We start from the raw sequence: 11,838 nt of genomic DNA, 5'->3' as shown, positions 1-11,838 counted from the left end.
TAATCTGAGGATGATCATTCTCAAAGAAGTAGAATATTCGATAAAAGCTCTGGGAGAAGTTTGAAAAAAAAAAAGTAACAACTCAAAATGGTTGAACATCTTGTGAGTTGAACATGACCCAAGGTATCAAATGAAAAAAATTTTCTGCAGGCTTTAACCTACACAGCAATTAAAAATATTATAAATTCATTGTGCTCCTTATTAGTGTCATAAGCCTTTGTGTCTTCATTCTTCATTGATCAAAATTGCAAACAAAGCACTTCTCTAACATTAAACTTTAAACCCCCTAACATGCTATAAGCTTCAATGTCCGCAGTGATACACAATGACGAGCTGCAGACGTGCCCTTTTGAAAACAACAGCGTTTGAGTGCTGTAGAACAGCTTGAGTCAACCTCCCAGCGCTTCTAGTCACATATTCACAGATAACACTCATTACTCATGCAGAGATTCCGAATCAGTCTGCGGGGAATATGTGCTAAACTAATTCTGACTCACAGAGCTCAAGAAATTTCTATACAAAAAAATAAAACATTAAAAAGTAGTGGAAAAAAATAATTTCAAAATGTTCAGATGCACACTTCCTAAATGCAGTCCTCGTGGTCGAATCCATTGATGTATTACATGCAAACAGTTTGGTTAAAGAAAAAAAAAAAAAGACTGACTTGGTTACTACCTGAACCAAGGTAGGCAATCCAATGAAAAAGTCTGATAAAAATACATTTTTTGACAAAATTCAAACTGGCAACATCCAACCATGTGAAAACTTGGTATATAGCGCTTCTAGTCACATATTCACAGATAACACTCATTACTCATGCAGAGATTCCGAATCAGTCTGCGGGGAATATGTGCTAAACTAATTCTGACTCACAGAGCTCAAAGAGAACATGTCATAAATAAGTAAATGTCTGTTCTCTCGCTCTCTACAGACAGCGGGACCCACCTGTACTCTTCCTCGGTGAAGATGGGAATCCTGGAGGGCTGAAGCACAGTGATTTCCACTGTAGTTCTGTTCGTCTTCATCGGCTCTCCATCGTCATAGGCGATGACCACCAGCTACGAGATGAGATAATGAAAAATACATTAAAAAGCAGTGCATATAGGCAATGACTTGTGTCGGAATTTGAATTTATTCATTTAATGTGGGGCATAAAGTAAAATGTCTAGGAATAAGACGTAGTGGAGCTTAGATATACAGTATTAACTTCAAAAACGTTTGTCTGTCACATCATTTCTAAAGTCGTAGAGCCAGATTTCTTTTTAAATCACATATTTTGTCTTTTTCATGACATGGTTAGTGCAGTTTTTTAAATGTAAATGTAAGAAAACTTACTGATACTCATTTAAAATTCCATGGTATTTGAAAACATTTTTTTCTTTGAAAAAGTTGGATACACTCATTTGTATTCAAGGTAAAAGGAAAATATGTCTTCACTTTTCACTTGATGGTTAAACCACTAGACATTTCTAAAATACATTTAATCCATTTTATGCCTCAAAAAAGCTATAACCATTCAAAAAATGAATGTTTGAAACCAACATGAATTCAAAATTAATTGGCGCAAATTTTCCCAATCTCGGACATCATTATTTGTCCCTGAACTAGTTTTTGTTGTAAATATGAATATATTTTACAGACAGACAAACACAGGTACTTTTTGCTCAGGTACTTAATAGCAGCACAAAGTATATGCAGAGGACACATACTGCATTTGTCCCTTCCAAAGCAAGTCTTAAAAATATATCGTAAGAAGTGAATGTTATTGATTAAAATGACATGTCAGCCCTCATTCTCAAACCCAGTCATTCTAGCACAGACAAAACAACATCTGTGCTAGAACAACATTCTAGCACAGAAAAAACAACAATTTACCTTTTGCATTTATGCAAAAGGTAAATTGATTTGAGCTCAATTAACATTAGGCTAATTAATTTATACATTGATTTAGGTCATAGCAGAGGAGACAGTAACTAAAGCGTACAACTAATGCTCTCCCCTCTTTTTAATAAGTTACAGACTCTGAAGTAAACCTCTCTGATTAGTTTTAACTTTTCAAGTTTGTTTTGAGCTTTTCTATCAAGTAGTAGCACAATATGCTGTTTTAGTTAACAACAGTTCTTCTCTTATGATTATTAATAGAACTTTATGACATAAACAGCTACATCTGTTGCTTACCAGGCATGCATATGCATAATTGGGCACATTACATGAGATGCATGCTGGTTATTTATTGGTGGCCATCTGACAAACCATTTCCATTTCTGACGATCTTAAAGGGATAGTTCACCCAAAAATGAAAATTCTGTCATTAATTACTCACCCTCGTGTTGTTCCAAACCCGTAAGACCTTCGTTCATCTTCGGAACACAAATTACGATATTTTTGATTAAATCAGAGGGCTCTCTGACTCTCTCATAGACAGCAAGGGAACTACCACGTTCAAGGTCCAGAAAAGTACCAAGATGATCGACAAATGGCGCTTTTCCGCTGCGTGGTACGACTCGGCAAAAAACCCCCCAAAAGTGAACCGTACCGAGCCGTACCGTGCCGTACCGTACCATGCAGTGGAAAAGCGCCAAAAGTAGTCCATGTGACATCAGTGGTTCAACTGTAATGTTACGACGTTGCCTTGTTTACACTCGGGCCCAGTAGCGCCATACGTATGTGTTCAACGTCATCACGCCGTGTCATGGTACTGCCATGAACGCGCGTCCACAAGTGAAGCAGTAGAGACAAAAATGTGGAACAAAGTCGTCATTTTTGTTTTCTTTGCACAAAAAAGTATTCTCGTAGCTTCGTAACATTACAGTTGAACCACTGATGTCACACGTACTACTTTGTCGAGGCATCTTGGTACTTTTCTGGACCTTGAATGTGGTAGTTCCCGAGCCGTACCGTGCCGTACCGTACCATGCAGTGGAAAAGCGCCAAAAGTAGTCCATGTGACATCAGTGGTTCAACTGTAATGTTACGACGTTGCCTTGTTTACACTGCTGTCTATGAGAGGGTCAGAGAGCCCTCAGATTTCATCAAAAATATCTTAATTTGTGTTCTGAAGACGAACGAAGGTCTTACGGGTTTGGAAAAACACTAGGGTGAGTAATTAATGACAGAATTTTCATTTTTGGGTGAACTAAAGCCAATTCACACTGCACCGACAGACACAGACCAATGCCAACGGCCAACCGATTATAGTCTGCCACTTCCCAGACATTCTAAGACCCGACAAACGGCGATTCAACATGTTCAATCGGCGAAAACAAATGCAGAACAGTAACAGATGCCGACAGGGTTAACACTGATCTGACAAAACCCAACAAACCTGTCTGTTGCTGTTAGTCTGCGTCTGTCGGTGCAGTGTGAATTGGCCTTTAAAACATTAGTAGGAAAAATCTTAACCTGACTTCAGCTCAGCAAAACCTTGGATTTCAATATCAACATGAATGCAGTAAACTTCACAAAAAGGTTAGAATTAAAAATAATTTTTGTAAAGGTTAATGCTAACCTTTTTGTAAATTTAAAATGAACAATATTTAATTATTATAATAATTCTCAATTAAATGTAATTTTAAAACAACATTTATCAATTTAGGTTAATGTAAGTTAAAAAATCATGTTCATTGCTAACTTGAGTTCATTCATAATACATTAAATAATGTTAATTTATACTTGAAATCTATAATGTATTATGAATGAACATTAATTAGCAATGAACAATGGTATATTGTTAAAAATGTATATGTAGACATGTTGTTAAAGTAGGCTACTGGTCATTTTTAGTTATTGATATCAAATGAAAGCCTAATGAATCTTAAAGTATAAGCATAAAAGTCTACAGGTTTTACTTATTAGTCAATTTTAGCATGTCCAAAAATCAGATGTATCCAAGTCATTTCATTCTCCATACTGCTTTCCTTTTACAAACAGTCGTGAATTAAAACAAACTTTAACTCTGCTGGATTTGAACTCACGCACAACGGCCTGTCGGCTCAGACGGCCTGTCGGCTCAGACTCACCCTGAAGACGGCATTGGGCTGCTCGTTCAGGTTGACTTTGGTGATAACTCGTCCTGTGTCCGTCTCCACATCAAAGATACGTCCGCTGTACGGAGACAGATCCTGATCCACTTTGTAGCGCACTTTACTGGCAGGCGTACCCTGAGGGAGGAACACGGTTAGTATCCACACATACCTAGAGCACATCTACTTAGTTTAAAGGACCAAAGTTGGTGTTTTATTATATTTAACTCTATGCATCACATTATAGATAATTACAGACTTCTATTGTTATCACTGCTTCAAAAGGGGTTTCATTATATATTCTTTCCATGCCATCAAATCATAATCATTTGCAACAATCAAGCTGCTATTTTCCACACAACAAAAGACAGAAATCAGTGGCTCTCAAGCTCCAAAAAGGCAAATAAAAGCCCTTATTTGCCTTTTAAGTATTTAGGTTTTTCAATGTCTTGTGTGAGGGACACACTGAAAGAGTCATTATTCATTGAAAATTACACATCACTACAATAGTTTGCAATCAGTAAGATTTCTTTTTTTGGAGGAATATAATATTTTTATTCAGCAAGGACACATTAAATTAATCGAAAATGACAGTAAAACTTTATATTCATCAAATAATCTTGAAAAAATGTAACAAAAATATTAAACAGCACAATTGTTTTCAACATTGATATACTGTAAGATTTTTTTAAGCAGCAAATCAGCATATTAGAATGATTTCTGAAGAATTATGTGACACTGAAGACTGGAGTGATGGTGCTGAAAATTCAGCTTTGCATCACAGGAATACATTACATTTAAAATATATTAAAATAGACTATTTTAATTGTAATAATATTTCACAATATTACTGTTTTTACTGTATTTTTGATTAAACAAATGCAGCTTTGGTGAGCAGAACAGATCTTGTTTAAAAACATTTTAACAACCTCAAACGGTGTTGCTCAAAATGTATGTTTCTGATGCATTTATGATGGTCTTCTTTGGAGTTTGACAGCCTACGGTTGAAAATAGGGAAAAGAACAGCTTGGACATTCTGCAAAACATCTCCTTTAGGTTTAGAATAATATGAGGGTGAATCAATAATGACAGAATTTTTTATTTTTGAGTGAACTATTCTTTTAAAGGATTGACTTTTCTTTGAATAGCTGGTTTGAGCTTCCTCAAAGGTCTCTCGGGCATCGTGTTTTGTAGAGCTACAGCGAGCTCCGTCTGCTGCACCTCATTCTACTGATACTTTACAGCTCTTCCGTCTGGCTGCGTCATAAATGTTTGATGCTTTGTGCTGTGGTAAACATACAAAGTCATTTATACTGCAGTAGAAAGAGACAGAAACAACATCACATTTACATCTCTGACAGCCAAGAAATTAGTTTCTAGTTTTTTTTTTGGTCCATGTCACAATTTTTCTATGGGTTATTATCTGCGTCATATTTCTTTGGCACCCCCCATGTTTTCAAAGCATTATTTAAAGAAGAAATGCATAATTTAACAGCTTCTGTGGCAGGCCATGAAAATAAACAGCACTGTAGTCTGTTTGACGGCAGACAGCATGAACAGGAAGAGTAAAACAGACAGATTTACCTCACCCGACCACATTAATCTCTGCTAAGACGATCACACCACTACGTTTAGGGAAAGTAAAGTTAAATCCGATGACCTGACATTACTGTATCACTCGCTGCTGTCCTGGTTCTCATGTGTAAAATCCAGCCATGATGCCAAATAAGAACATCAAATGCAGGCAAAATCTGCTATAATGAATGTAGCAGAGAAGTTATCTGATTCTTAGTCATTAAAACACAACACCGCACAAGCTTTGGAAGCACAGATAACCTGACTTTATGCTAATAGTCATAATATTATCTTTATATGAAAAGATACAGTAGTCTTGATGCAGTACTATGATAAAAAGTATCATTAAATGCACTATTAAAGTATGCTGTATTATAAATACAATCATGGCTAAAGGCCATCGCAACCCTTTCAGCCATTACAATATTCACAGTGCCACACGGCCCTGAGGGATTCACTGTTTTGATAAAACATTAACTACTTAATACAATTTTTTAATAGAAACATTATTTCATTACGCAAAATCAAGCGCCATCAACTATAAAATATAGTCTCTGACATAAAAACAACAACAGAACATGCTCTCTATAAGTGCTGAGTAGTTAAATCTTTTATATAAAATCTTAAATTGTCTACATTTCTTCAACAAATATTGATATAAAATCAAATGCAATTAATTTGATTAATTAAAATATCAATGATATGGAAAGATAATAAATAACATGTTGAGTTCTGCAGTCATTTTTTGTGTATTCACACACACACACACACACAATCTTTTATATAAAATCTTAAATTTTCTACATTTCTTCTACAGATATTGATATATGACATTAAATGCTATTAAGTTAATTAATTAAACAAAATATCAAGTAAAAAACAAAAACAAATTATATACAGTACATAGACACTACCAGTCGAAAGTTGGAATAATTAAGAAATCTCTTATGTTGTGTTTACAGTATTTGATACATTATACACTGTAATATTGCGAAATATTATCAGCATTTAAAGTAACTCTTCTATTTTAAATTCTAATTTCTAATTAATCAATGTTGAAAACAATTTTTGCTGCTTAATACTTTTGTGGAAACGGCATCACTCCATATTTGTGTAAGATTTGAAAAAACCAAAATAAATAAAAATAAATAAAACATTTTAGAATATATTTGTCACCCTTTCAGTTGCCATGGACCTTGGGCCCGTTCTTCGTACGTCGCTTATTACATCCGAGATGAAATGTCACATCCAAGATGATATCATCGCGCTAATCAGGATCTGGCTAATTTGGTTCTTCGAACGCACCTGTTGTTGATGATTAGTATGGCTGGATTGAGTTATCTGAGATAATTGCGCGTTCATGGGTTGGTTTAAAAGGGGTTATGTATCGATATTCAAAACCACGATCAGCAATGTAGCGATTGGCTGGTGGCAAGACAGCAACGTAATGACATCATATAATTAAAAAAGACACCTGACGAAAAACTTGACACATTTTTGGACTTTTATAAAGAAACCCTATTATTAGTAGGGTACTCTTGTAATAAAGTAGCGGTGGTAGAGGACAGATTTTGAGTATCAATTCTGTTTAAAAAGATGCGATCTAACCATGTTTACATGAAATAAGCCTGCTCCCGAGCAGGATTAAGCTTACGGATCTGTTGCTATGACAGCAACTCCGGGATGAGCTTCGAAGAACCAAACAATCCAAGATCATGCCAAATCATCAACAATCAAATCCAGCTAACTGAGTTATGCCGAGTTCACACTGCATCCCTCAGATCGTGTCTTTGATAATTCACACTGCGCGATTGTCACTCGCGTGAACGAGCACCGATTTGCCTCCGATTTCGGGCATTTGTCAGCGATTTCGCAAAACCTGTCGGCGAGTGAAAAATCAGGCTAAAATCGTGCAGTGTGAACTCGGCATTAGCGACATATGAAGAACGGGCCCCATGTTTCTGTCTTTTGTTTTGGTTTAGTTCCTGTGTGCCCTTATTTGGTTATGTTCCTGGTCTCGTTCAGTCTTGATTAGTTTACCTCCTTCACCTGTGTCTAGTTAATTATCCTCGGTTGTTTATGCATTTAAGTTGCTCCCACACAAGCCGGGTTTCCATCCAAAGTTGCAAATTTAACTTGTGCGCAAAATTGGAATATCGCATAAAACATTTGCGAACAAGCACTGTTTCCATCCAACGAGTCAGAGAGAACAAAATCGTCACTTCCTGATAAACTGGCACTACATATTACTAAGAAAAATATGAGAAGCCACTGAATATAATAATTCTCAAATATAATAAACTACTTGCGCTTTGAGTGAGCAGACGAAACACAATAAATGCGGTCTTGCTTTCGGAGGTGAATGTAAACTGTTTGGGAACGCAGTCGTGGTAGACCGTTCTGGGAGGCAGTTATACAGAAATACTTTGACGACAGACTTTGCTCGGGCACTTCAGAATGACCATGACAACATTTTAGATGCTGTGCAACTAAATCGGTCCGCTGGTTAGTCAGGTTATGCTGTCCCATAGTCACATGACTTTTTTGAACGCTCATGGGGGATTTATTCGCAAAATGCATTTCCATCTCCCATTATTTGCATTAACCCTTTTTCGCACAAGTCAAAAACCACCTCAAGCGAGCGTAAAAACTTTTTTGCGAATTAAGGGATTTCTTTTCAAAATTTGGCGTTTCCATCACTCGTTTCTCATACGATACTTCAAATTGCGCATTAAAACAGGGTGATGGAAACATAGCTACAGTCACTCTTTTGTTTAGTTGTGTTTCCCTTCGCCATTCTACCCGTGTTTGAAGTTTGTTCATTAAACGAAGAGAGTTTTGAATTGCACCTCCTGTCTTCATCTTCCTTCCGACAACACAAGCGTGACAACATTACAATAGAAAAATATTTTATTTTTTAATTTTACAATAATAAAGATTTACTGCATTTTTGGTCAAATGCAGCTTTGAGTATGACTTAAAAAACAGGCTTAACTGTTGAAATAATTAATTAATTGCTTGTTTTAAACTTTTGTCCAGTATGCATTTTTTTTTTTTAAAGTAATGATATTCGTAATATTGATTACTTAATATTGTAGAAACTAAGCCCTAGAGAGTACAGTTATCCTTAACAAAATTAAAAGGAAGCATTTCTTCTGGGTTAAGCCATCAAATTAGACAGACCTTGAACATCAGTTAACTGTTTAATGTTTGACATTCATGAGTCACTTTCAACAGGTGTCACTGTCAGCACTCAAATGCGAGTCAGTCACATTAGCAGGACACATTCAATTTCTGTCTGGTGATTGTATTCATGCTCTGGTGGTATGATTAATGGCTGGTTCTTCTGCACTGTAGTGACACTTCAAGGATAGAAGTCCATTACTCATCCCTTTAAATCTTTTCAAATAAAATTAAGTCAATGCTCAGGACATGAGGTTCAACCAGCAGAAAGGCAAAGGAGGAGCTTTCATTACCCAGTGACCTTTGCAGCCGTGCATATAAATACAGTGTCATTATCTCATTCGCCGGTGTGGGCTGGAAACGCAGAGCTGCTCGTACTGTAATCATCGGTGTTTGAGCGGGACCCTAATGAGGACGGTCACTTCCTGTCCTTGTTCCGCAGCACACTTTTCCTTTCAAGGTCGCTTCCGAGAAGTGGATTTTAAAAGTAAGAATTATCCGACTTTAATTCCAGTCATTAAATTTAGAAATTTAAATTTATTAAATCTCTGCCTGAGAGAGACAGAGATTGAGCCGCTCCACGTCTCCATGGTGATTCACAACAAAACCGGAATGATGAATCTGGTATTTCAGTGGGGCTTCCAGGGTCATCAAAAAAAACTTTCTTCCCAGACATCAAAACAAAAACGAACTTGCCACACAAACACACACATGCACAAAACACAGCCTCAAGAAATTCACAAACGCATGCCAGTCATAAGGCCGTCCTCTTATAATTTTTTTGCAAAACTTGCTGCGATCTGTAGATGTGTAACCTTGTGAGAATAAAATATGAGTGCGCTCCGGGCTCAACAATAAGGATTTCGGTCAGGTCAGTGGAGGCAAACATGAAAAAAATTGTCTATTTTTTTAACAACATTTTGAAAGTTATCCTAAATTCAAGCTTGAAATGTAAATAATATTTTACAGTTCTTTAATTCAAATCCTGGAGTTAAAAAAACATAATGAACAGTTTCAAGAAACCATTTTACAGCTATTTTATGCTTGACACAGTCTGCTAAAACACAGCATCCATGGTGGCAAACAATGCCTAAAAATGTGTTATTAACAGAAATAAAACATAAAAATGAACATTACTGAAAAATACTAGTAAACTAAACAAAATGTAACAATAAATTATCCAGCTAAAATGTATTTCTATACAGGACACTTGGCATGTAATTGTTTTTAAACATTTAAAAAAAAATTTTTTTAAATCTTTATTAAAATTAATTTTTTTTTAGAAAATACGAAGATGCACACACACACACACACACACACACACACACACAAATATTTTAGAAAAAGTAAATAATTATTTTTGGATTTTAACTATTATGACACATAGACTGTTTCGTCTCTTTGGTATTGTCAGCATTCTTGAAATAAAAAAGAATAAAATAAAACCTCAAAACCCTTCAGAGTCAGACAGTGTTGTGTCTCTGTCCTTCAGGTTAAGCTGTGTGTCAGAGACTCCCAGCAGCACACACCTCTCTCTGACACACTCCTGTCCCCTACGGTGATGTAAGCATACAGGATCCCAATTCAAAGTCACCTCAAACACCCCTCAGTGTCCTCACTCACCTGCTGTCAGGACTCGTCCTGTCATGTAAAAACACTTATCGTTATTCACTGAAAATCTTGTCCTCATGTCTCAAAGCTTATTCGTATCCACATTTATTCAGATATGCCGTGGCATGAGGTTTGACGTCAGTGATGCCATTGTTGTTGGTTCTTTTGTGTCTGCACTGATAGTGATGTGAATGATTTGAGAGGAAGATTTTCAGTGAGTAAAGAATTACACTATGGTCTTTTTTTTTCTCACATCTTACAGACCCCAAACTTTTAAACAGTAATGTGTATATAATCAATTTATAAGTGCAATATATGCGCTTTTATGAGCGTATTGAAGGCAATATTGTAACATCACTCAATGTTCGACTGACTATGACGTGGGCTAAAAAGTGATTCCAGCACTCCTGTGTTCCCTTGAATGTACTGTCACCGGCTCCAACTAAAGCTCATGAGTCTGTGACAACTGCAGCAACCATGCAGCGAAACATTAAAAGCTACAAATTTCAACAGCAACATCGCTGTTCATTTTAACACCCACTAATGAAAAGGCCATTCCTGAACACCAATTGAAAACGCTTCCTCTGTATAACTGACACCCCTGCTGCAAGCTTTGTTTCCCTTTGGAGGAAAGTGACGGAACCAAAATTGGCCACAAAAAAAAGTGAGGCTGTAAAGCTGTTTGTGAAGTTTGGCAGATGTAACAGACAAATTAACACATTTTAAAACTACTTTTACAAACTAACTACATTCAGACGTCTTTGAAACTTTTGCCACTGTGTTCTAGAGTTACTTACAACCAATAAAGTCTTTTAATAACACGTCCACACTGCATATAGAGACTCAAAAACCCACAAAACATCTTTGTGTTTTACAGTCTGTGGATGATAAACATTTACAGGCATTCAGCGCATATCCAGCCCCTGGCGTACGCTGCCACTCTGAATAAACCAAACCTCAGGCAGCGAATAACCTTGTTTATGTAATTTATAAGGTAATAAGAGACGTGTCTTTGCTATACTGTAATGGCCATGCGCTTCCCTCCAGCTGTAAAAGTTGCAGAAGCGTGCTGGGCTGCATTCTAAAGCCCAATAAATATTTCCACTCTGTGATGAAAGCACAAAAAATCATTTCCAGATTCACCACGGTGTCAAAATTTCTGTGTCGTTGTGTGTAATTTCATTTCGGAGTCGTCTAGCGAGCGACAGACCGAGAGAGAGGCCGGTCTCCAGATGGTAAACGTAAAACGGCTCTGTCAGATCAATCAAATAAAGATACAGAGAGAGAGAGAGTGACAGCGCAGAACAAACCGATTATCCACAACAGCAGACTACATGTTAATGGAGGGACATGTAAACAGGTACGCTAGCGGGAGACTAAACTCTCATACACAGTAATATAACAATACAGTATATAAATACTTTAGATGAAGAAATTCAAAAGAGAC

The 11,838-nt window shown here is 36.6% G+C and overlaps 1 protein-coding gene across 1 annotated transcript in view; it reads right to left on the bottom strand.

The window, feature by feature from the left end:
• The window catches only part of LOC107747281 (protocadherin-15-like), a 187,002-nt gene that overhangs the window by 53,589 nt on the left and 121,575 nt on the right, over positions 1 to 11,838 (bottom strand). The window contains exons 23-24 of the mRNA XM_016561750.1: positions 4,020 to 4,160; positions 946 to 1,058 (exon numbers count right to left, since the gene is read on the bottom strand). Of these exons, the coding sequence (XP_016417236.1) occupies positions 946 to 1,058; positions 4,020 to 4,160 (254 nt within the window). The remainder of the gene's footprint in view (positions 1 to 945; positions 1,059 to 4,019; positions 4,161 to 11,838) is intronic.

This window comes from Sinocyclocheilus rhinocerous, unplaced genomic scaffold, assembly GCF_001515625.1.
Source record: "Sinocyclocheilus rhinocerous isolate Xijiao unplaced genomic scaffold, SAMN03320098_v1.1 scaffold1069, whole genome shotgun sequence".
Classification (NCBI taxonomy): Eukaryota; Metazoa; Chordata; class Actinopteri; order Cypriniformes; family Cyprinidae; genus Sinocyclocheilus; species Sinocyclocheilus rhinocerous.
This window is presented reverse-complemented; position numbering and strand designations above follow the sequence as displayed.